Source organism: Pseudogymnoascus verrucosus, assembly GCF_001662655.1.
Source record: "Pseudogymnoascus verrucosus strain UAMH 10579 unplaced genomic scaffold scaffold_5, whole genome shotgun sequence".
Classification (NCBI taxonomy): domain Eukaryota; kingdom Fungi; phylum Ascomycota; class Leotiomycetes; order Thelebolales; family Thelebolaceae; genus Pseudogymnoascus; species Pseudogymnoascus verrucosus.
Window position 1 is genome coordinate 83,709 of NW_017263656.1, and position 23,136 is coordinate 106,844.

General features: G+C 50.2%; 7 protein-coding genes across 7 annotated transcripts; 3 read left to right on the forward strand and 4 right to left on the reverse strand.

Annotated features, from left to right (window-relative positions):
* The first annotated feature begins 94 nt into the window (after positions 1–94).
* On the forward strand, positions 95–1,992 carry VE01_01712 (uncharacterized protein). The gene is made up of 5 exons (XM_018271230.2): positions 95–509; positions 581–624; positions 693–1,205; positions 1,256–1,381; positions 1,574–1,992. The coding sequence occupies exons 1-5, from the start codon at positions 402–404 to the stop codon at positions 1,779–1,781; spliced, it is 999 nt and encodes a 332-aa protein (XP_018133757.2). The 5' UTR covers positions 95–401; the 3' UTR covers positions 1,782–1,992.
* On the reverse strand, positions 1,969–8,458 carry VE01_01713 (uncharacterized protein). Its single transcript, XM_018271231.2, has 3 exons — positions 3,674–8,458; positions 2,607–3,617; positions 1,969–2,555 (listed from the first exon to the last, which is right to left on the reverse strand). The coding sequence occupies exons 1-3, from the start codon at positions 8,063–8,065 to the stop codon at positions 2,439–2,441; spliced, it is 5,520 nt and encodes a 1,839-aa protein (XP_018133758.1). The 5' UTR covers positions 8,066–8,458; the 3' UTR covers positions 1,969–2,438.
* Positions 8,459–8,585: 127 nt separating this feature from the next.
* VE01_01714 (uncharacterized protein) lies at positions 8,586–12,865 on the forward strand. Its single transcript, XM_059463382.1, has 7 exons — positions 8,586–9,254; positions 9,304–9,613; positions 9,660–9,842; positions 9,888–10,219; positions 10,268–10,603; positions 10,649–11,101; positions 11,146–12,865. The coding sequence occupies exons 1-7, from the start codon at positions 8,805–8,807 to the stop codon at positions 12,421–12,423; spliced, it is 3,342 nt and encodes a 1,113-aa protein (XP_059320001.1). The 5' UTR covers positions 8,586–8,804; the 3' UTR covers positions 12,424–12,865.
* On the reverse strand, positions 12,791–14,779 carry VE01_01715 (uncharacterized protein). Its single transcript, XM_018271233.2, has 2 exons — positions 14,169–14,779; positions 12,791–14,109 (listed from the first exon to the last, which is right to left on the reverse strand). The coding sequence occupies exons 1-2, from the start codon at positions 14,630–14,632 to the stop codon at positions 12,825–12,827; spliced, it is 1,749 nt and encodes a 582-aa protein (XP_018133764.2). The 5' UTR covers positions 14,633–14,779; the 3' UTR covers positions 12,791–12,824.
* A 307-nt stretch (positions 14,780–15,086) lies between these two features.
* VE01_01716 (uncharacterized protein) lies at positions 15,087–16,297 on the reverse strand. The gene is made up of 2 exons (XM_018271234.2): positions 15,920–16,297; positions 15,087–15,762 (listed from the first exon to the last, which is right to left on the reverse strand). The coding sequence occupies exons 1-2, from the start codon at positions 16,157–16,159 to the stop codon at positions 15,340–15,342; spliced, it is 663 nt and encodes a 220-aa protein (XP_018133761.1). The 5' UTR covers positions 16,160–16,297; the 3' UTR covers positions 15,087–15,339.
* A 145-nt stretch (positions 16,298–16,442) lies between these two features.
* Positions 16,443–17,201, forward strand: SMD3 (small nuclear ribonucleoprotein Sm D3). The gene is made up of 3 exons (XM_018271235.2): positions 16,443–16,597; positions 16,722–16,912; positions 16,973–17,201. The coding sequence occupies exons 1-3, from the start codon at positions 16,550–16,552 to the stop codon at positions 17,085–17,087; spliced, it is 354 nt and encodes a 117-aa protein (XP_018133762.1). The 5' UTR covers positions 16,443–16,549; the 3' UTR covers positions 17,088–17,201.
* Positions 17,202–17,220: 19 nt separating this feature from the next.
* Positions 17,221–22,802, reverse strand: VE01_01718 (uncharacterized protein). Its single transcript, XM_018271236.2, has 2 exons — positions 17,963–22,802; positions 17,221–17,906 (listed from the first exon to the last, which is right to left on the reverse strand). The coding sequence occupies exons 1-2, from the start codon at positions 22,084–22,086 to the stop codon at positions 17,417–17,419; spliced, it is 4,614 nt and encodes a 1,537-aa protein (XP_018133765.1). The 5' UTR covers positions 22,087–22,802; the 3' UTR covers positions 17,221–17,416.
* Between the last annotated feature and the right edge of the window lie 334 nt (positions 22,803–23,136).

The window sequence follows — 23,136 nt, forward strand, 5'->3', positions numbered from 1 at the left end:
CAGCCGTCGGGTACCTACATTAACGTAGGGCTTATGGCGTCTCGCCAAGTACCCTTTTTATCCAAAATCCCAAAATGTACACCCACCCACCACCCACCCTTACCTTTCCCCAGCACACAAAAAATCTCCACAATCCAAAAAAGAAACTGTACAGTACAATACAATATCCCAGTACAGAAACCAGCTCAGCAATCTGCAACTCTTCCCTTTTGATCTCAAAACTCAAAACCCAAAACCCCAGGGCGGGGGAAGAGGCTCACCTGATGCCTGCTACCTGCTACCTGATGCTCCCGTATCTCGTCTGGAACTTAAACTTTTAGTTCATTTCTTTTGTCTCAAGTCTCTCCCGCTCTCCCTCTTCCTCCTTCCTTCCTTCTCTCTCTTCCTTGCTTTGCCGTGAGATGAGCATGTCCGCTCATGGGTCAGCAGCTCCTTCCTACTTGGAGCTTCTCACGTCCTTCGGTGTGACGTGTGCTTCCTGGATGCGTGTCCCGGTGATAGTCTCGTCAGTCAGTCAGCCTTCATCCAACGCCCAGAGAGGTACGGCGATGCACCAGCCTGCTAATCTGTTTCGTCATAGGGCTTTGCCGTCATATTGAGCTCTGCTCTCTATTTCAAACAAAAGTCAGTCTCCATTCACCCCCCCCCCCCAAACACCCAATTCAATGCAAGCTGACACGCGACACTCTCAGAGCCCTCATCTACCCATCGCACGTCCCCGGCGATGCCCGTACCAAGGTCCCCAAGCCGAGCCACTACGGCATCGACAACTATGAAGACCTCCAGATCCCCACACCCGACGGCGAGAAGCTCTCTGCCTTCTTCATCCGCGCACCGAACCAAGCCCAGGCGGTGCCGACGACGGTGCTGATGTTCCACGGTAATGCCGGAAACATTGGACACCGTGTCCCTATTGCGCAGATGATAGCGGAGCTGATGGGCTGCAGCGTATTCATGCTGGAGTACCGCGGCTATGGTCTGAGCACAGGTAGTCCCGACGAGAGGGGACTGATGATAGATGCACAGACCGCTCTGGACTATCTGACGAACAGGCACGAGACCAAGAACAACAAGATTGTAGTCTATGGACAGAGCCTGGGAGGTGCAGTCAGCATTCAACTGGTCGCGAAGAACCAGAAGAGCGGGAAGATCTCGGGGTTAATACTTGAGAACACCTTTCTGTCGATGAGGAAACTCATCCCTTCGTGAGTTGCTCTGGTCCCCCATTGCGGTTGTACGTCACTGACTGTTTCAGTGTTATCCCACCAGCCCGCTATCTCGCCCTCCTCTGCCACCAGATCTGGCCCTCCGAAACCATCATTCCCACCATAACCGAGGTTCCCGTGCTCTTCATCTCTGGTCTCAAGGACGAGATAGTCCCGTACGTCTCCCCCATTTCATATCCATCCCCACCGACGAAATGATGACTATATTTCCATCCACAAAACATGAGCCCTTCGGGTCCCAGATTATACAAGACGTCTTATGACAACTCTGATCCTTCGTCCTTCGCATCATCATCATATATGTTCACAGCCGTAACCTGCTACATCAGCTGACCACATACATACAGTCCCGAACACATGCGCAAGCTCTACGAGCTCTGCCAATCCCCAACAAAGATCTGGAAGCCCATCGAAGAAGGCGACCACAACTCTTCCGTCCTGGAGCCGGGTTACTTCCATGCTATCCAGTCTTTCATGGAGAGTCTTGAGGGCCATGGCGACTTCAGCCAGATGGAGAAAGATCGCAAGAGCGTACAAGTCGAGCGAAAGGCTTAAAGCGGGACATTTTTTGACATACATGGGAGCGGGCACGGTTTTATAGGCAGGCGTTTAACTGATACTGGAGCAAAGCTGTTACAGGCTGGCGGCGTTTGGGGGATGGGCCTTGGTATTTTACTCTACGGAGAGGGATGGTCCCCAGAGAGCTTAGATTATGAGCTATATCTTTATGTTTCTTGGATGTATCAATTATCACACTCTTCCATTGTTCAACTGTCTATGTTCCACCTACTCATCATCACGGTATACCTTCCGTCAACTCCTGTCATCGCCCCACCCTTTTAGTAATATATAACATGATTTTCGCCCCGTTTCGCCCCGAATCAACTCAAATTGACTCCTATCCCGCTATCCGAGCCTCGTGTAATATCATCCCATCATAAATACAACTGATATTCCGAAAGCCTTTCATGAGTAAAGCAACATAGAAGAGTACTGGAGGTATAAAGCCAAAATGGCAAAGAGCGCTAAAGGGAAGAAAAGAAGAGAACCTGCAGAAAAAATGGCTGCCAGTCTCAGCCAAAACGCCGTGGGGAATACCAAAGTATATCCACAGCAAGAGAAGTAAAGTGGCGTTGTAAAACGCGTGGATAAATCCCAAAGGTCAGCAATCGAAGGAAAATTGTCTTTGCCAGATGTGACGGGAGGAACGGATCAGTATTCCACCATCCTAGCAAAATGTTGGTTCCAAATCCAACCGATCGTTTCCATTGGGTCGTCTTGATTCTTTGCGAGCCATAGCTCGCCCTTTTCAGCAATCACGTCAAAGATCTGCAAAATGGTTAGCTGGCTGATGTTTGTCAAGGTGGAACAATTACAAACCTCGCCGTCTTCATATGTGAGGTAAGGGTAGCCCGCCTCTGTTTTCGTAGCCTCAATGTTGAACTCGTGGAGACTGGCGACTACATAAAGAATCTTGTAGCTGGTACGAGGGATGTCCCGGTGCTCAGAAGGGACCTGAGACGACCGCCTGCTTGCGTCATTCTGAGAGGAACCGTCGGTATTGGACCATGGGAGTGCAGAATTGAATGCGTCAGAGAACGACGGTTCAGGCGGAGGAAGCCCCTCAGCCCATCGTGTAGGAGTGTATGGCGATTCAAACAGCGAGCGGTGACCGCTGTTCGCTGACTCCCCGCTTGGTCGGGGCCTATCGCTGGATTCGACACTGAGCCGAGCATCTGGACGACCTCCCAGTGCAACAACAGCAAGGCTGGCTGAGTTTGCAACGAGAGATGCACGAGGTTGCTCGCTAGATCTGTGAGTTTGGTCTGTGGCTTCGCTTTGGGTTGACAGGCCGCGAGTACGGTTATTGGTGGTAGACGCCCTACTCTTTGACTTCAAAGACACCTCATCGTCCCTTGCAGTCGACTGTGAGAGCCGGCTTCTAGCTGATGCCACTGTGCTCCCATTCAGAATGCTCATAGCCTGTGCCCTGGCATCTTGGTGCTTGAAGTCGCGGTTGAACTTGTCGAGGATGTCGTTGACGTCCTTTGGTAGCTCGTTCTGTTCGAGTACGGTCTTCAGCTTATCATTCCAGATGGAGTACCACGCAACTTGTGTAGTAATCAAGCGAGCCAAGCAGAGGTCCTTGAGGTTTTCATTGAGAGACGAAAGTTTTGGCAGTTCGAGCTTGAGCGTGTCGTTCAAGGCCGTGTATTGCTCGACTTGCTCGGCGAGCTTCTCATCGATCTTTTTATTTTGGCTCTTCAAAGTCTCGAACCTCTGGAAATCAGGGCGGCGTTTGTTGCGCTTCTTCAAAGCTGCCTGTGGTGGAATGTACGCCTTGGTGAGGCTGGAAAATGGCTCTAGGACGTGTTCCCGAATAGCAGCTTTCTGCTATGACATTAGTACAATCCCGGTAGTTGCGTATTAATGAGAGCGGCACTTACGTGTTCTTCCAAAGCTACTTTCCCCACGTCTCTCATAGACAGATTAAACCGGGCCCATTTACTCTCCAGCTCGGGATAACTGGACGGCGATGCTCGGACTACCAGTTCGATTGCAGACAAGTAGCGCAAAAAGTCGTCGACCCAACGAGTCACATTCTCGAGGTAGAGGTCGATATCTCGGATGATGAACTGCAAATGAATCCACTCGGAGTGGAATTTGTCGCAGTATTTGAGATACTCCTGGTCTTCATTCGCCCTGTCGTGTAGGACAGCTGTTTCTGCTCTCTCACGACGAGTAAATGGATTCTTTAGGCCAGATCGGATGTCCGACTCTTTCCTCTTGCGGCCAGTAACAATCTCATTGACTTTGTGAATGCGCTTCTTTTGACCGTCTATGTTGTCAAGGAGACGCTTGATATCCTCGAGAGATTTCTGAAGTGACGGGTAATCCGGATGTAGCTCTGGTGTGTTTTTGACAATTCCCGTCAGCAGTAACTGATATCGTGTGATACGTTGCACCGGCTTTACTAGCAAGGCATCCAAATCCCAGGCGCCAGTCAGGTCTTTTGCAACCGCATTGCACTCCTCCAGCCAGACATTGACCGTGGGGTCTGCCTGCAGCAACTGTAGGCGATTTGTCCCTTGCTCACTGTTTTTCAGGAAATTGGCATACACCTTCTCCATCTCTTCGATGTGGCGCCCGAAATTTTCGCCGACCGTGGTCTTTTGGTCCTTTGCCCAGTCACTCTCGTCTTCTGCAAGCGACAGAGGCCTGTCTCCGGTGTCTGTAGATTCAACAGATTTCGCTGCGTCGGCCTGCTTGGACTTTGTCGAGCGAGGGATGTAGATTGCGGTACTGGAAGCCTTGATATCGGCAAGGAATCGCTCGGAAAATGCAATAACCTCGTCGCTGTTGCGGAATATGGCTTTGATATCGCCAGTGCCCAGTTTTGGGCAAGCCTCTGCTGTGCCTTGATAAATCTCAACGACCACGTTCATATCCTTGAGATAGACAGCCTCCGTATCAATTAACTCCTGGATGAGCATTTTTCGATGGCGAAGTGCCGCCGCGGCAGCTCCAGGAGCCACACTGTCGTCGCTGTTCTGCGGTGCATCGATGGAGAGATGGTCTGTGCTCGAGAGCGATGTCTCACCGGCATCCCCCTCCACAGAAATCTGGGCGCTGGATCTGGCTGTAGAGGTAGATGGCCGATAAGAGTACATGTCATCTCCGCTGACACGTCTGGACTCGGGGTCCTTGAAGCTATAGCGATGCAAACTTGGCGGTGGGTGACGATTCCACACGTTTGAGGGTGGGGGCGTCCTTCGTCGCGTGGTAGAATGTGCAGGCGAAGACGGCGCCCCAGCAAGCCACGGCGGCGGTGCTGGTATTGGGGGTATTGTCGACTTGCTCCGAGGCGGTTTGATAGTGCGGTTGATCCCCGTTAGATCCGTCATTGACGAATAGAACTCAGAGGAATTGTCATAACTTTCATCTCCATCGGGTCTTGGGGAGAAAAGCTCCTCATAGCTTGCTGGTTTTGGAGGAACGTCTGGTTTCGCTGGAAGTATAGGCTCCTTGGGAGGCGGTGGGGGTGGTATAGACGGTTCTTGAAACAAGCCCGACGACGAATTTGTGTTGACATACCAAGACGATCTATTGCTGGCGTCGACGGTAATATCTGACCAGTTCGATGGATGGCTGGCCCTTTGATGGTTGTCATGTTGATCGACGTCTTCAGCTTCACCTACGCTCCCTGAGCTTCCATAGTCGATCTCCGTCACTGGCGAGCCTTCAATATCAGGTGGATTGGGAGACTTTGTGGGTGATGAATATAGTAATGTATCTAGTTTGGACAAACCCAAAGAAGATCGGCTTGGCGAGCTGTGACGAGACGGCCAGGATGTCGGAGGTGCAAACGCGCCAGTGTCGGATTGCACAGCCCCATCGTTGTCAGACGTGGTAATGACTTCGCTGTAGGACATGGAATGGTCTACCTTAGGCAGAGCAGCGGCGTCATCTGGGTGGACATCACTTATAATTGGCCCTGGTTCGAACTCCGAGTGAGGAGATGAGGCCCGGACAAATGACGTGGACTCTGTCTCTTGCTCATAAGGCTGAGGGGCAATATCCACAAAGGTAAGAGGCTCCAATTGGTGCTCACCATCCAGTACCTGGCGCTGGCTATCGGCAAAGTCTGGAAACTGGGATTCCCCATTCGACGCATCATCCAAAACGATTTGTATTGAGCCATCGTTGGCGTCAAAATAGTCATCGGGACTGCCAATGGAGTCTCGCTGAGATGACAGTGGCTGCGGGGTGGAATCTTGCGGGAAATTCGAGGCTGAATGATGCTGGGCCGGTTCCGTTTGCAGTTCGTTATCGAATAGAGTGACAGCCGTCACGTTAGATACTGCAGAGGATGGCGATTCGTCGATTTCAGCTTGCTGCCGAGGAAAGCTTCCGGGCATGCCTAAAGTTGGAGAGTCTTTCGACAGTGGCGCTGCTGAGCCGGAGAAGCTGGTATCGACGACTAACTTGGGTTCTTTGACATATTCTGTGCGCTGGTCAACTGTTGACGGGCCCTGGAGATCCGCTTCGTTCTGTGTGGCAGCTCCTTCGAGAGGTGCTTGATCATTCTCTTTCTGCTCTGTCTCTTGTATTGTCTTCGAGAATGCCTGCTGTATCCGGGCTCGCTTTGCCGCGTAGTCCACGGGCCCCGCGGAGGCTAGCCTGTTGATCCGAGCCTTCTCCTGGATCCTACTCTCTGCGCGGTTGCTGAAACTAGAACTCGCACGTGAACTGGCATCGGAGACCTTATTTCGGGAGCTTGCGGTAGTAGCCGCTGAGACGGGCTGCCTTGGCCTGGAGCTCCTGAGGGGTGGAGATTTCATTGGGGGTGGTGATGAGATATAAGCCTTCAGGCTGGCATTATTGGTAGATATTTTTGCTGGACTCCTGCCCTGGCCACGAGCGGACAGTCGACTGCCTGTGCTTCTGTGACCTGGGGGGCTCCACGGACGTGTATCAGGCTTCTTGTTGGATGCAATCATTTTTGTCGCGAACGGAGAGGAAGACCGAGTGCTGGGAGTAGAAGAGGCTGAAGAATGGCTGGTGCGCTTGGAGCTTATGGGCAGGCGTGATTTCGACGCTGCCTTAGGTGTGGATTTTTCGTCTGTTTTTTCGTCCAATTTCATGAATGCCATTTCATTAGACCCGACGAGCACGCTGGAAGGCGGAAACCCAGAAAAATCGCTCTGGGATCGGTTGTGGGTCCTGGCATGCTTTGGAGCAGCGCCCATCCCGAGGTCATCCAATTTTGGGGTGACGCCGAGATACCAAGCAGTTGGAGACGTCGGGGATACGTCGACATCAGACGAACTTCGCCGGTGAGACCAAGATTGTGACATGAGGCTGGAATCCGAGGTTCGGCGAGCGCGACTGCGAGGATCTGAGATGCCGTACGCTATTTGAGATCCAGATTCGGTGGGGACGATCTCTCCAAAGAGTGGTTTTCGTGTAGCGTCTGTTGCAGCGGGCTTTGGGGGGATAATCGAAATGGCAAGATTCGACACAGACCGAGAGCCGTTGGTGAACTCGCCAAACTGATTCTTTGCATTGGGGGAACGAGCCGCGGAAGATAAAGTGTTGTTTGAACGCTGGTCTTCCACAGCGAACCTATTCCGCTGTGTGGTCCTCGATGGAGGCGTTTTCGCAGGTCCGGCGTATGCATCTCTCGTAGCCTGGCCAGGTCTTATGCCTGGTTGTTGTTTTTGAATTGACGCAGCTGGCCTATATCGGTTGGAGGCATCGAGAGGCCTGGCTGGTGGCTGTCTGGGAGGAGTTTTGCGTGGGAGTGAACTTGCCTGCTCGCCATTGGGATCGAAACGCTTCAACAAGTCTCTAACGCTTGGCTGTTGGCTTCGAGGCACGCCTTTCAGAGCTGGCGCGGGTTTTGCACGGCCGTCATTCATTGGTGCGGATACGGATCTGAATGATTGCTTTGCCGCCGTGTGCGAGCCAGCTATGACTGGGTACTTTGCTGTGGTACCATTGCTGTTCAGTAACGGAGTGGAGCTGATTCTCTGGCCAGAAGTAGGCTTGCTGGTCGGAATGCCTGCGGTTGTATCCAGCTTCCCTTGGAACCCCTTGTAGAAGTCGTCGGGCGAATCTACAAGATCTGCTGCCGCGCCGCCGCTGTTTGTGTACCCAGCCATACCCATTGGTTGAAGACTGTTGTTCGCAAGTTCTTTGTTGTGGTCTGCGTCGCCGCTGCGAAGTTCAGACGAGGCTCCCGAGATGAAGGCGGTCTCGTTGTTTTCATCCTGGAAGGGCTGGTGCAGGTTCGATTGCGCATAGAAGTTCTGATCGGCTGTGAGGCTAGAGTCCATGCTGGCAAGGCGTCATGGACCTCTCGTATCTAGCTTTGGCCGAGTCCTGGTGAAGGTATATTGCCGAATGCGTGGTGTGTCCTATAGCATCATCTTCGTAGGTCGGCTTGTTAAATACAGGCAGTCACAAAGCGATTGACGAGGCCGCTAGGTTCCTGGGCTTGATAAACGTGGAATTCGACGGTTCACGAAAATAGTGACGCAGTAATCGTCGATCTTCCTCCAGGGTCCCGGAAGGAATGAGTATGGAGCGTCCGTGGGCTAAGGTGTCAAGTGAGTGCGCGTTGAGGTTATGGCGGGATTGATAGATGGTGTTTCTGCTCGCCCTTTGCAGCCCAGGACAGCGGAAGAAACGAGTGGAACGGGCGAGGAGTGGTCGTCGATGAAGTTGTGTATGCACGGAGGTGTTGTAAGTACACGCGAGTGCTTATCCTTCCCTGGCCGCTAAAATTAACCTACCTCCGCCAACTCAGAGGTCATGCAATTGGCCGCTGACGATCGGAACTTGAGCCACCGCCGCCACAACAACAACGCCGCCCAGACGTCGCGTCTGCCACAAAAAGGACCCTTACACAAGCGAAAAGAACCGCGTTGGCGTTAAGACATCACCTGTACCTCTATAGTAATTATAAGCGTGTGGTTCATCCACAATCAGAGAGCTGGTGTTTTACTTTTGGGGAAGTTGCTCTGTTGTCATGGCATAGCAGGGATACAGATGTGTTGAGTCGCAGAGGCAGTGATGGTTTATCACTTTCACACCATGGCTCGCAGGAGAAAGAGGCACAGGGCCAAGGTGGCCATCGATGAGGCCAATAAACGTCCCACTCTCCCGTATTCTTCCCATGCGCCAGTCAACGTGGTACAGCAGTCCCTGCTCTCTCGATTCTATCCTGAGGTCCTCACGCTGAGGGAGTATCTGCTTGTGAAGCTTCCTAGCAACTCTAGGATCCGAAGGAAGAAGGTGTTGACAGCTGGCAGAAGAGATCGCGACCAGAGTGATAGAGAGACTGCAATAGATGATGCAGATAGCCTTGGGCCGTTTCTTGACTCAACCCTAGTTGGTATACCTCATCACAACCCACAGAGTGAGCAGCGGACGACCAGGTGGAATTCCTTCACGAACCAGGCGGATTTATCTGGGTTGGACGCAACTATGACCTCTATCGACCTTGGACACTCGCAATCTGAGGTGCGTCTGTCTATTGAGAGTGGGTTGTATGGCTAAATAATGTTTTCAGATTGTCGACTTTGCAGTATGGTTGCTCTTCAACAACAGCACGAGGGAAAACACCTCTATCAAACACCTCCTTTGTCAAGGATTTAGCAAAATCCCGTCTGCAGGGCGTATGGATGCTAACAATGCAGCTGTTCGCAGACTTGTACCAGTGTTTCCCAACAAGCACTTCGATGAGCTCAAGTTGGACCCTTGGCCGCAGGTGCTAGGCTTATTGGGAAAGGGCGGAGACCGTGTCATGATCGATTTGCTAGTTGACTGTGGGATATTTCTTGCTGCTGGTAATGGGCGTGGCAATTACTTTCAGATATGCGGTATGTATTTGCATGCAGAGGCACGGGAGGTTACTGAATTTGAAAGGTTTGCCGCTCGGAGACCTCCAAATCCTGGATCAAGGTGGACGAAGCGAACTGTCAGGCAGGACACCGACCCTACCGATAGATAGGAACCCTTCAAGCATAGCCTTCCTACGAAGCAAAATCCTTTATGCACGGCCAACACTGAATTCTAGAGGCGCTGTGACATTCGGTCTGCGCCATATCCGTAAGGATGTTTATCTGATTTTTATGGCTACGCTGACTGTTTGAGATGTCCTGAACCGTTATCCCTCAGCCTGTTTGGAAGAAGGGTCCATTCATCGAAACACGCTCCAGGTCATAAAGTACATATTCCCCAGGCAGTTTGGCCTTCACAATGTCTTTGATTCTGTCGTCGATTTCCGCGAGACTGTCCACCCGTTTAAGGATTATACTCTTCGTGAGGACGAGATCCGTAGGTTGCCTCCAAACCACAAGGGCGCATCTTCCACCAGAATTCCCAGGCGACTGAGAGGGCCATTGGTGAGCCTCGTGCGAAAACTACAGATATTACACGAAAGATGCCCTTATGGCCAATTAGTTGCACATTACTGTCCATCAAATGTAAGGGACTTTCTGTTCTGTCAGCTAGCAGGACTTATATTCATATAGGCACTTGCAACCTTTCCGCAACCCTCGAACGACGATGCTTCACGGAACTTTCGAACCCAGAAATCAACACCAGGAAGCCATAATGGGACTGGCCCCACGCTGGTCCATCTCCCTAAGAAACCAAAAAAGGATAGCATCATGGAACTTGCCACCCCCAGTGCAAACGTGTCAGCATTTTGCCGTGCTGTGCTGGGAAGAGTGATTCCAGACGAGTTCTTTGGAACTGGCGAGGACCAGGCACACAATATACAGGTGCTGATGAGGAACGTGGACCGATTTATTGAACTGAGGAGGTTCGAAACAATTTCTCTCCACGATGTGACGCAGGGAATGAAGGTACCTAGCCCATCCCATGAATTACAAATTATACTGACAGTCCAGATTTCCACCGTTCCGTGGCTAAACTCGGAGAACATCAACAGCTCACAACCAGACACCCGCAAGAAATGGGATATGTTTTACGAGTTCATGTATTACATATTCGACTCCTTGATCATCCCTCTGATTCGATGCAATTTCCATGTCACGGAATCTGGCGTACACCGCTATCGCATATTCTTCTTCCGACAGGACGTCTGGCGCAATCTGGCTGAGCCGGCGATGACATCATTAAAGCTCGCGATGTTTGAAGAAGTCGATATAAACATTGCTAATTCAGTATTGGACTCGCGCACCATTGGCTTCAGCCAGATCAGGCTCCTACCAAAAGAGAAGGGTGTCAGGCCCATACTGAATCTTCGACGACGGCAGCTTCGGCGAGACTCGAAGAGATCACTTGGACCTAGTATCAACTCGACATTGGCCCCGGTGTATAATATGTTGACTTTTGAAAAGGTGTGTACTGGCGATTGTTTCCTGGCTGATGCTAATACTGCCAGAACCTATCACCCGCGAAGTTTGGCTCTACTCTCTTCTCTGTCGGCGACCTGTACAACAAAATCAAAAAGTTTGCGGAAGCAATCAAACCCGTGAGCAATCTATACTTTTGCAAAGTCGATGTGCAATCCGCATTCGACACGATACCCCAGGCAGCTGTCGTCAAGCTCATATCCGCCTTGCCAACGAGCGACGAATACCAGATCTCCAAGCACGTCGAGGTAAAGCCAGGAGATGGATATCGGCATGGGCAGGCGAAACCGATCCGCAAATGGACTTCTCTGGCCAGGGCGGCAGGTGACCAACCGTTTGACTTGATGACCAACGGCAAGAATACCATCTTTACTGAAAATCTTGCGGTCCAGAGCCACAGCAAGGACCAGCTTCTATCTCTGCTTTCGGAACATGTCCAGAGAAACCTGGTCAAGATTGGGAAGAAGTTCTATCGGCAAAAGAAGGGGATTCCCCAGGGATCCGTTATATCTTCATTGCTGTGCAATTACTTTTACGCCGACTTGGAAGCGAAGCATCTGTCATTCCTTAATCCCGATGGAAGCTTGCTGCTGAGGCTTATTGATGACTTCTTGCTAATCACGATCGATCCCGAGCATGGTAGACGGTTTATCCAGACGATGCACGATGGGCTTCCAGAATACGGGGTTTCTGTTAATCCCGAAAAGACCCTCGTCAACTTTGAGACATCCATTAATGGTCAGAAAGTCAAGCGACTGGTCAAGGGCAAAGAGTTTCCGTACTGCGGCACGTTTATTAATACGAATACCTTGCACATATCCAAAGATCGAGAGAGACATAAGGACCTGGCTGTTGTCGACTCTCTGACAGTTGAGTTTTCAAAGACGCCGGGCAAGACATTTCACCGCAAGGTCCTCAACTCGTTCAAGATACAATGCCACGCTATGTTTATGGACACAACGTTCAATTCGCCGACGGTCGTCGCAAGAAACATATTTGAGAGTTTCGTCGAGTGTGCGAACAAGATGTGCGCATACACGAGATGCCTTCCAACGCAGAAACAGCCTGGCGCGGATATCATCATTCGAACGATTGTCGGTCTGGTAGATCTCGCGTTTCTTTTGATTAAGAGCAAAGAGAAGAATCCGAAGAACTTGGCTTATCGATGCGCGATATCCAAGACGGAGATTCGATGGCTTGCCCTGCGAGCGTTTCATAGCGTTTTGAAACCTCAACAGAGTAGGTATAGGGAGGAGATGATGTGGTTAGATGATCAGTTGCAGCCGTGGGCGGCGAGGAGGGGATAGGAGGCGTTTAGATGAGGAATATTTAGGCGGCAGGAATTACTGTCCCCTCCTCAACATCTTCTTAATCAGCCGCTTGAACAGTCCTTTAAATGTAGACCGAAGTCCGGGTAAATGGTGGTAGTGAGCCGCTCCGGCAGCGTAAGTCATGGTAGCAAGTTGATATCGGAGGACGTCAAACCACTCTTGGGCCGGTTCCTGGCTTCCCATGTGCCTCCATTCCCCATCTAGCTGCGCTGACAGGTTGTGGAAATGTCGTTTGTGACTAGCTTGGAGTTGGTCTAGTTTGGGGATTTTATGGGTAGACCGCGGTCTCCTGTTATCGATTTACGGCTAAACACCAAAGCTGCAGAGTCTATTTTGTGGGAAACGGGTCTTTCCACATTCTGTCCTAATTTTATTTCCTATCCGTAAAGTCTATAGTTCTCCATTAACTTACCATCGGCTTTGTTTTCCTCCGAATATGGCTTTGCTTTACCAGTAGCTGGAGACCTAAAAAACGGTTCATCAACCCCTTTTACTTCTTTTAACTGGGGGAGTAGCCTTCCTCCTTGAAAGTCCGCCATTAAACCCGACAATAACGAATCATGCCTCTCATCATAGCCATAATGATACCCGAGGATGCAGAGATGCTCTAACTTTGGCGGAAGGGATTCGATTAGAGTTTGATACTTTTCGTCCCTCGATCCATGCATATGTTTCGCTTCTAAGTCTTCATGGATGGCCGTTTTGTTATTCTGCTGCGACCTTTGTCCTGCTCTATCCCGGTAAGAATATCTGGGACTGTCATGGTGGTCTTGCCCACTCCCACTCACGGGCTTATCGCCCATGGCCAAATAGAATAGAAGCCTCAAGTTGATTGTCAGGCGAGTCAAGGATGTGAAATGCACCAAAATCCTTCCAGTGCCCATAAGATTTTCGATCGAAATATCAGATTGAGCACGGCAGTTTCTCTCACCCAGAGATGGCTCCAGTGGTAATGGTAGCTCCTCGGTATCAAAATCCGCTATTACATCACCTATTTCTACATCGAGCACTTCGAGGCTGAGCCGATGCGAGAGCAGCGCCCTAGCTAGAGTCTTAGGGGCTATTACACCAATCCCACGAGGGTTCGGATGATTAATATCCAGAGGGGGTCGTGTCCAAAACGTGAACTCCGTAAGTCGCTTACAAACGTCGATAAGACGCTCTAGGTATCTCGTTGTCACGTAGGAACTCTCAAAGTAGATTTTGCTGATATCAGATGAGTTTGGACGGGGCGTGGAGAATTGTCCGGCGTCGGCATTCTCTATGACGAAACCACCAGAGCGGTTTTCTCTCATCGCCCCGACACGAATACTCTCGAGATTTGGCAGCTGGTATACCAGATTGAGATTTTCTAGAAGGGCAAAACAGCGATGCACATACCAGAGATCTCGGTTCTTGAGGATGAATGTGATATGTCGGACACGCTGTAAAGCTCCCGTCTTCGCAATATTCACATTTATCCGGTCCAGAAATTCCATTAATGGGGAACTGGGCACAGGGTTGTTCCCAGCTGCTAGAACCATCCGCGTGGAAAATATTCCTCGTGTAGGATCGACCAACGGACTTAGACATAGCGATACCAGATTCGGCGAGACTGAGATAAACAAAGCGGCTAGTGCCTGGAGTTTTAGAACCACGGGGTTGTCTTCCGAAGACAGGCTACTATTGTAATAATTAGGTTATTCTTGAGCATCTGTCACCAGAGGTGGATTTTCCCTCACTATATACCGCTGTATCCACGGGGTAATTTGGGAAATTTTTCCGCTTTCTTAAGAATAAACTCTGCAACTCGTCGCTCCTCGGTTCCGCTGAAGCCAGCCTTTCTCGTGGCTGAATATACTCTAGCTGCATCTTCCTCATCTTCATCATCTTCATCATAATCTTTTATCCAACCGTTTTTCTCCCGAGTATATTCAGCCTCGGAAAGATTGGCGCAAAATTCAAGATCGCGCACATAAGTTCCTAATATCGGCTTTCGCAGGATACTCAACAAGAGCTTGGTGAGTTTCCGGAGGTTGCAATCTCCATTGAGTGAGATACGATGGTACATCTTCCTAGTAGCCATATTGCATAGTCCATAAAGACGCTGACACTGCACCGCAAGAGCCTCAATATCCCTGATGGAGTGGACTTGAGAGATGATTACTTCGAGCACCTCGAGGGGTAAGTCTAGGAGGGTTGGCATGGTTGTGTTGGCATCAGGCAGGAGAGCGAGATGTGTGTATTTTCAGAACGCGGTAACCCATTGACTTGATCAATAGAAGCGGGTGGTCTGGCGCCTTCGCTGTTTGTATAATTATTCTTAGGCTGGTCCGCTGGTAAAATATGAGAAGTGGGGTAATGGGGTAATTACTTGGCGGGCGCACAGTAAGTTGCTATTTATAGGTGCGATTCAAACTTAACATGCATTGATATAAATATCGTTGCCTGTTCATGTTCGAGGCATCCTAGAGGATCTTCGAGACTATGCTTCGTGATTTTACCTTTAATACTATACTTACACTACGTCCTAGATAGCCTCGACGGAGGTGACCTTCTCCAAGTGGTTTGAAACTCATAAACGAAACAGTTGAGAATCTATACAGCTGGGGGGGTGCTGCAGATAAGTTGTTATCGCACTTTGCAAAGAAATAATGTGCCTTAAAGAACATATAGTTAATATGTGAACCATGGTGTTGATTATAGTCGTTTATAAAGCGACCTAACAGTGATAATTACGCACCATAGCAAGAAAGCTGGCGCGGATTGGCGCCAATGATAGTCAGTTATTGAATGCGGCGTAAAAGTACACCTTAGCCATAGACTGATGACGAAGTACATCAGCGCTGGCTCAGACCGAGAGTATATAATCATCCGTGGCAGCCTTGAAGTTTAATGATTTGTATTAACCGTTCACTCAAAAGGGCTCCCAGGCACGGGGCTCTGAACCCCTCTTTTCTTTAACCAGTCATGAATGCCGTACTCCCACCTTGCAAAAAGGCTCTTCTCCTCCTTTGCCACCACACCTTCCCGAACCCATACCGCATAGGCCCCCATACGATTTGCAAGCACGACATCGGTCGCGAGGCGGTCCCCAACTATGGCCACCTCTTCAGGCTTCAGGTCGCGTAACTCAGCGTGGGAGTGGAAATAAGCCATTATCTCCGCGCTGCAGCCGGGCTTCTTGGTGCGGTGTGCGAGGACTGGGACGGACGTCGCGGCGGCGAGGAGGGCGGAGGAGGTGAGATCCGGGTCCATGGAGGGGGTGCCGGCTGTGTTGGAAACGATTAACATAGATGGGTGCGGGTAGGCTGCGCGAAGGCGAGTGAATTGTGCCTGATTTGTGGTTAGTTTAACGTTCATATATGGCGGGGAGTTGTCAGGGGCAATAGGGATAGGAAAATAATCACGTGAAAAAAGCGACAAAAAAACAACAGAACAGCATCCATTAATTCTCAAATGGATATTGACAATAAGAAATCAAACAACATACCTTGAACTCAGGCGCAATCTCGTTCTCGCCAGGCCTGGCGAAGCAATCATCTTTGTCCAGAACCACGGCCCGGATATTCACCTTCCCAAAGCGCTTATCGTTGTCGAAAGCACGAGATAAGGGAAGGGGCAGATCATTGAAGTTCCGGACAACCGCTTGAGGGATGCATTGTGATGGGCGGAAGAGGAGGCTCAGCGCCGAGAGCGTGCCCGAGAGATTGAAGGTGCGAAGATCAACCATCGATGCGGTTGACGGAGAAAAAGGTACTTAAAACAGTGTGGTAATACAAAAACAAGGAAAGACTATTATATATTTAACGCATAGCTCACTCCAAAAGATTCGAGGCGCACGGAGACTGATATTAGAGCTGGCTTCTTTATATCAGAAGCCAAAGTCGTGGTGAGATAATCGCGGCTAAGGTCACATGACGTCGCGTGGGCCTCAGCCTTGCGCACAGAAATCTCGCAAGGCGCGCTAGCGCCAATGCTTCAAGCTCTATCTGGGCCAACCTCAACCGCGCGGACCTCGTCTGCAACGCCCACCCCACGATTCCACACAGCCATATCCTCACCCCTCACGCACAACCCAGGTCTTCATCATTGTCATTAAGCGCCGCGACACGACGCCAACATGACGAGCACTATCGGTATTCCTATTAAGCTGCTGAACGAAGCTCAGGTACACCATCCAATTTCTTCAACCCTACCTCGCCCTCTGGTATCTCGAGCAATTGCGGGCACGACAAGACGAGCCGGGGGGATCTAGCCGTAAGACTAATCATGCTAATATGTTTCTGTTGCAGGGTCACGTTGTCACACTCGAAATTACGTCCGGACAAGTCTACCGCGGGAAGCTGCTCGAGGCTGAGGACAACATGAATGTGCAACTCAAGGATATCACTGTGACGGCCCGCGATGGACGCGTGTCGCATTTGGACCAGGTGTACATCAGAGGGTCGCATGTGAGGTTCTTTATTGTGCCGGATATGTTGAGGTAAGATAACCAGGCGTTTGGACTGTGGGGGATACAAGGACGATGCTGATGAGATAACAGGAATGCTCCGATGTTCCGCTCGAGGGGCGTAAAGGGACGCGGTGTGGGATTGGCAAGAGGAAGGGCAACGGTCAGTCGGGCGAGAGCAAGCGGGAGAGGTGCTCCGAGGGGTTAAGCTGGGATAGGTGGAGATGGATTTGGACATGGTGATGGCGTTCACGGAAAAGCTGCGGGATATGTTAGGGTCTGAAAGAATTACAGTGATCTTTCCCACTTTCAGGTTTTGTGGGCTGTATTTGTATTGTGTTGTGACTTTAGATTCCGTGATGTTTTCTCGAAGATGTGAATTTATCGCACCATTTATGGGCCGTGGAACGTTGACGGATAGTTTGTTACTGTTAGGCCTCTTCCTCATATCCCATGGTTTCAGCAACTACTAGCAACGAGGATAACTAGGACGATGAAGGGGAACAACAAGTGCGTGTCAAATATATATGTAATTCACTACTTTCTAACCGTGGTATCCTGTGCAGCCGCTTCTATCGCCCTCTTATGTAACAGTTGGCTCACCTCCTCCTCCAACCTCCTTTTCTCCCGCTCCTCCTCTTCCTTCTCTTGCTCCTCTAATATTTCAGCCTCCGTCGCACCCTTCGTCCCGCTCAGTACATCCCTGCACGCCATCTCAAACTTCCTCTTCATTGCCTTATCCTTCTCCAGTTCTTGGAAAACATCCGTATCAACCGGCCAGAACGTCTTGCGTACGCTGGCGACCCCAAACTCGAAAATCAGGAACGCCGTGAAAGTAACCACACCAGTTATCCACCATGGAAGCGACCCCCCAAAACTCTTGATGAATCCATTGCGTACATTATACGCTAGCGATTCTTTAGTAGCGTATATATAGTTAAGAACAATATTCCAAAGGGTCCAGAGGGAGATGGAAATAGTAAAAGCGAGTAGTGAAAGGAGAGTTTTATTCTGTTTCTCAATGAACCTGTAAAGTCACGTTAGCTTTGTGCGAAGGTTAGGAATATGTTGGCGTGAACTTACAGGAGTTTCGTGTTGATGATAACGACGCAAATACCGAACGAGAGATCCCCCATCGCAAAAATCCCATCGTCGCCGCTAATAGCAGGCCACGAAAACAGGCTGACCACCATGAAATACACAAGGCCGGCTTCAAGGGTAGCCATGAACATCCATCCGAAATATTTCCTGATGTTGAACGCCTCGCCACGCTGGCCCTGAGAATACAATTCAGGCACGGCGAGTAAAGTCGCAGCACTCAAATCCTGCTCGAGAATACCCAAGAAGATGACAGGGAGCGACGTGAACAGCGTGTTGAACATACTCAGACTCCAGGATTCGTAGAAGGAAGTGCCGGAATACCCATTCCAGCGTTGGTACAGAGCTTGAGTCAGATAAAACAGCATCTCCTTCCAGAAAGTCCCCAGCACGTACTTTCCAGTACGGACGTAATTCCAACGGCCGTGGACCAGTAACAGCTTCTGGAGGAAGCGAAACTGAGCTATCGAGTAATCGGAAATGCGCGCTGCTTGCAAGCCCTCCTTTCCTGTGATACCAATACCAACGTGGGCTTCTTGAATCATAGCGATATCGTTGGCGCCATCACCAATGGCAAGGGTGACAGATCCATTGACACGAAGGCGGATCTTCCTAACAAGAAGCGCTTTTTGGGACGGTGAGGCGCGGCAGCAAATGACGGAGTCGGCGTGGACCGCAAGACTGAAGAATAGCTGGGATAATGTCTCGTTGGCTTCAATATCGCTGAGCGTTTGGCCATCAACGACGACAACGGAATGTGCAACTGAACCCTGGCCAATGTCCAAAAGTGACGTGGCCATGAGTTGTTCAACAGTACTTAAAGTTGTGTCGAGAATTATCACCTTTGAGTAATCCTTAATAAGACGGCAAGAGTGGCCAATGTTGATGGCCGTCTCGCGCTTATCGCCAGTAAGCATCCACAGCTTGATATTCGCTCGTCGAAGTTTCTCAATCGTCTCGGGCACTCCCTTCTGCAATTTGTCTTCAATAGCAGTAGCACCTGCTAGGTCGAAATCCTGCTCTATCAAGTCTCCAGCTGCTTCGATCAGTTCCTGCCGATCTACGAGACTCGTAGCCGCATCGTGGTATACTTTCTTCCATACGTTATACTCCTGTTCATCGATAAATTTGTATCCGTAGAGCAAGGTTCGAAGACCTTCAGTCGCGAAGTCTTCGATGTGTTGAAAGCAGCGCTCAAAAACCGCCGCCTCATTGACAGCTAGCGATTCATCGACCATGTGGTCAAAGTATTCGTCTTCATCGATGATCACGGAAGCGAATGACTTCCTAGGCATCTGAAGCGATGTTTTTGGGCTCGCATATTCAATAGAATTGGCGGCAGAGTGAGGTTCGGTATTAGTTTCGCGGTCCTCAAGCCAAGACTTCATTTCTTCGCGGAATGGCCTGAACCTGTTCCCAACTCCACTTGTCCTTGGGGCAGCACCTAGACTAGTTCGCGCGAGGTCTAGACTCCTGTTCAAGTCAATGCTCATGCTGTTCCTTGGGCTGCCATTGTATGCATCACTTCTCCGCCTTAGAGCTTGCTCCGCATCCATGCTCTTGCGCATGCTAGACCTTCGCTCAACTTCCGCCCTTTTCTGTGTGGCGAGGTGGCTGAGCTTCAATCGCTTCACAACCGCCGAGTCTGCTCCCTTGCAGAACACGCATCGGCGGCCGTCGGGAAAGCGGACTATTATGGACATGCGCTTCCTCTTACTGGTGAACTCGATCACATCAAGAACGGTATAAACCTCGACAGTCTCGGGGCCAGTAGATCCGTTAGGGCGGGTCTTCAATGTAATCGTCTGAGCAGCTCTATCAATGACCATGTAACCAAGATCTTGAGCTGCCCGAACAAGAGCGAGTTCATCCGGTGAGGCGGCTTGAAAATCGATGGTTCCATCTTCCTGTGTCTCAGGGAGACAGGTGTGGCAAAGTGCCAATGAGAGCAAAAAGAATCTAGCTTTTCGAGCAAACACACCATGCGGCTTGTGGCGCAGGTATTCTAGTAGCTGTTGTGTCTTCAGCTGGTCCGATTGCGCCCTTATCGATCGTGCTGCAGTTTTCAAAAATTGGGTGCTTGCAAGGGCTCTCTTTCCATACTCAGCTTCCGAGCTTCTATCATCCGCGCTCGTCGAATCGATGGTATAACGGGTTGAACTCGAGCCTCGTGACTTCCTTGCCTTTTGTTTGCCTTTGCCTGTCGCTTTTCCTGCCGGCGCCGCTAAGGCAGCTTCCTTCTGAATATCAAAATCGTGGAGCCAAGAGACTCCGGCAACGCTCATCTTACGGAAGCGCATGACGTTATCTGTAAGAGTTCCCGTCTTGTCGGAGAAGACGTAGCTGATCTGGCCTAGTTCTTCGTTGATAGTTGTAGTATTGGCTTGCATGGGTGTGTCAGAAATCGGGTCGTACATGTCGATGTCGTTCATGAGTAACAGTTGCCACAACTTAATAATCTCCAAGCTCACGTACAACGAGAGTGGGATCATAGTGTTGAACATAATGATGAAGCTGGATAGAATTTGCCCAGCTGGTACTCTCGCGCCGGACAGGTACCACGATTTTGACTCGACGTTCTTTGACCAGACCTGGTAAGCAATGGTGCATATACTTGCCAAGCCAAGGACGAAGAAAACTATAATGATGACAACTCTATTGACAACGAATTGCATGGTAGGCGCCTTAATTCTCGGGTTTTTGTTGGCGTTCATTCGAATTTTGCACTCCTCTCCAGTATTAACCACCATGCCAATGGCAGTATTTGTGTTGCGAAGAACACTGCCACGGTAAACAATCTCGGCGGTAGTAAGTGGTAGGGTGTCGCCGTCTACCGTGACTCTGCCCTCAAAGTTGTACAAATCAATATTAGGATCCTCAGCCACAAAGAGCGCATCGCACTTTGCTATGGCATTCGCATTTTGACACTTGCCCGCCATATTGGGGGACGGTTGCTTGGCTTTGAGGTTGGTTTCGCCGTCCAGCGCCATGGTCTCGATATAGGCGATATTATTCACGCCATCAGAATGGAGCAGTACAATATCCGCCGGGACTGCATCGTTTCTGGAAAGTTTAATGATGTTCCCAACCTTGACATCTTGCCACTTGGTAGCCACCCAAACATCCGAATCGTCAGAGACAGTTTCGGACTCGGAAACCTCGCGCATAACCTGGGTCTCTCTCCTGTTTTCCGCCTTATCCAACTTATAACGGCGGACATCATCATAACCCTCCTTCGCCATACTCAAAGTGATGAAGACTAACAACGGAACGATCGTCGTATATGTACCGGTGGTACTCAGTCCTGGGATCATTTGAAGAATTGAAATAATCAGGAAGTAAAAATTGGCGATCTTCCCGAACTGGAACAAAAGCTGTCTCGGCAAGAAATTCCATAGCGTGTATCTGGAAGAACGTATCGAGTTTCCAATGTAGTCCTTGTTTGTTCTTTCGTCCATGCAAGGCCGTCTCCTCGACGGGTCCAGGTATATATGCCGTCCATCTTTACTTGGTGGAATATCTTGAATTCTAAGAATGCGTTTTCTCAATTCCTTGTATGTCTTCTTGCAGTTCGTCTCAACTTTCGAAATCAGACCATGTTTCCTCTGCTGTATAACCCATTGTGAGTAGTTTGGTAGAGAATCAGTCATGAAATTGCTCTTTGACTCTTGTATTGGAGGAAGATCTGCCGCAGGTGCCGCAGCAACTTCAGATCTTGTATCTTCTTTCTTCTCCTCGATTGGTGCCGCGGTTGGTGGGAATGGGTAGCCATCTTGCGGTGGTTGTGGCGGTCCGCTTTCCGCAAGCTCGATGTCTTTCGTGGCGACGACACCTCTGGTGAAAAGAGCCCGTCTCAGCGAGTAACCTCGATCGCGCCCGGTTGGAGATATCGGTGACAACGCTGGCGATACGGCAGGCTGCCATGGTGGTATAGGTGCGGTGTTTGCCCTGGGTAATGGGGTCCTGGATAATGGGCTAAGAGGCGACGGGGTCCTCTGCGCAGAACTTCCTCGGCCATCAGCTGCCCTGGTGTCTATTGTCAAGTTTTGAGGTGGCGCATTGTTTTCCACGGCGGCAGATGGAGCATCTGCCTTTGGCTCATCTGACATGCTTCGTATGAGCCGATCCTTAACGCCCTTGGGCCTCCTCCTTCATACGGAGTGGCTTCAGCCAGAGGATTTCTCCAGCAAAGAAGGGTTCCGCTGAGGGTCGCGCGGGAGCCTTGTCGGTTGTCGGAGAAGAAGGTTGCGCACTCTAATGAAGATGATTATATTTAGTTGGCCGCATTGAATCCCCGGCCGACTTTTAACAAGAGCGCCGCGTCGTGTCGAATTGGTTGGCTCTCGCTCTGGCTAGATCGACCGACTCGATGTAGGTCGAATACTAAAATCGTTGTCTGAGAGATGTGAGATCCAGCATTTGAAGCCGCGAAAACGAATGACTTTCGACTCGAGAATTTCGAAGTAATAGTGATAAATAATAGATTAACCCTCAAGAGTAACCATGTAAAAGCGGATTATTGTCAGGGAGCCAAGACCAGCGACAAGGTAAAACGACGGCCTTGCCTTCCGACAGTCGGTTGGATAGAGTTGTGGCAGTGCTAAGCCACGTGGTGGCTGACTAGTAATAGAAAAAGTGGCTGTTCTAGAAATAGTTACTTATTAGCCCCCACTGTCAATTTCCCCGCAACCGGTCGATTCAGCGCCTTCTTTTATATATCAGAGCGGTTCTCTCTTTTGAAAATAGTCGTTTCTTACTCTGATTGATCACCATCGATCCTAATTGATCTCCGTTGATTTTCATTGATATTGATCCTCATTGTTTGTTACCATGGTATGGTAGGTGACGTACGCTCCACACAACACGAGTCGTCGACACGTCGTCGCCCCCGCAAGTTTACACAGCCCCACGTCCACCAACGCCCACGAACGCCCACGAACGCTCACGACAGATCGTTCTTTCCTCGTTTTTTGGTTTTTGGCCCACAAAAGTCATCCCCGCCTCCCCGTATTGCGCGAGTATTGTGCCGTTGTTTTCGCCTGAGTAACGTTTTTCTCTCGTCATGCCCCCTTCCAGGTGTTTATATGTCTCACAACGCTCCAAAACCAAACTAGAGGGATTCGGTCAGTAAACACTGGTTGCATAGCACCAGTTGGCAG

Excerpts from the sequence above, each read along its gene's own strand:
- VE01_01716 (XM_018271234.2), bottom strand. The coding sequence starts at position 16,159 with ATGGTTGATCTTCGCACCTTCAATCTCTCGGGCACGCTCTCGGCGCTG. Across the intron at positions 15,763-15,919 it reads AGATTGCGCCTGAGTTCAAG|GCACAATTCACTCGCCTTCG; the intron begins GTATGTTGTTTG and ends ACCACAAATCAG.
- SMD3 (XM_018271235.2), top strand. The coding sequence starts at position 16,550 with ATGACGAGCACTATCGGTATTCCTATTAAGCTGCTGAACGAAGCTCAG. Across the intron at positions 16,598-16,721 it reads AGCTGCTGAACGAAGCTCAG|GGTCACGTTGTCACACTCGA; the intron begins GTACACCATCCA and ends TTTCTGTTGCAG. Across the intron at positions 16,913-16,972 it reads ATTGTGCCGGATATGTTGAG|GAATGCTCCGATGTTCCGCT; the intron begins GTAAGATAACCA and ends ATGAGATAACAG.
- VE01_01713 (XM_018271231.2), bottom strand. The coding sequence starts at position 8,065 with ATGGACTCTAGCCTCACAGCCGATCAGAACTTCTATGCGCAATCGAAC. Across the intron at positions 3,618-3,673 it reads AAGTAGCTTTGGAAGAACAC|AAAGCTGCTATTCGGGAACA; the intron begins GTAAGTGCCGCT and ends ATGTCATAGCAG. Across the intron at positions 2,556-2,606 it reads TCACATATGAAGACGGCGAG|ATCTTTGACGTGATTGCTGA; the intron begins GTTTGTAATTGT and ends ACCATTTTGCAG.
- VE01_01715 (XM_018271233.2), bottom strand. The coding sequence starts at position 14,632 with ATGCCAACCCTCCTAGACTTACCCCTCGAGGTGCTCGAAGTAATCATC. Across the intron at positions 14,110-14,168 it reads CGTGGATACAGCGGTATATA|TAGCCTGTCTTCGGAAGACA; the intron begins GTGAGGGAAAAT and ends TTATTACAATAG.
- VE01_01714 (XM_059463382.1), top strand. The coding sequence starts at position 8,805 with ATGGTTTATCACTTTCACACCATGGCTCGCAGGAGAAAGAGGCACAGG. Across the intron at positions 9,255-9,303 it reads TTGGACACTCGCAATCTGAG|ATTGTCGACTTTGCAGTATG; the intron begins GTGCGTCTGTCT and ends TAATGTTTTCAG. Across the intron at positions 9,614-9,659 it reads CAATTACTTTCAGATATGCG|GTTTGCCGCTCGGAGACCTC; the intron begins GTATGTATTTGC and ends TGAATTTGAAAG.
- VE01_01718 (XM_018271236.2), bottom strand. The coding sequence starts at position 22,086 with ATGTCAGATGAGCCAAAGGCAGATGCTCCATCTGCCGCCGTGGAAAAC. Across the intron at positions 17,907-17,962 it reads ATCATCAACACGAAACTCCT|GTTCATTGAGAAACAGAATA; the intron begins GTAAGTTCACGC and ends GTGACTTTACAG.
- VE01_01712 (XM_018271230.2), top strand. The coding sequence starts at position 402 with ATGAGCATGTCCGCTCATGGGTCAGCAGCTCCTTCCTACTTGGAGCTT. Across the intron at positions 625-692 it reads GCTCTCTATTTCAAACAAAA|AGCCCTCATCTACCCATCGC; the intron begins GTCAGTCTCCAT and ends CGACACTCTCAG. Across the intron at positions 1,206-1,255 it reads ATGAGGAAACTCATCCCTTC|TGTTATCCCACCAGCCCGCT; the intron begins GTGAGTTGCTCT and ends TGACTGTTTCAG.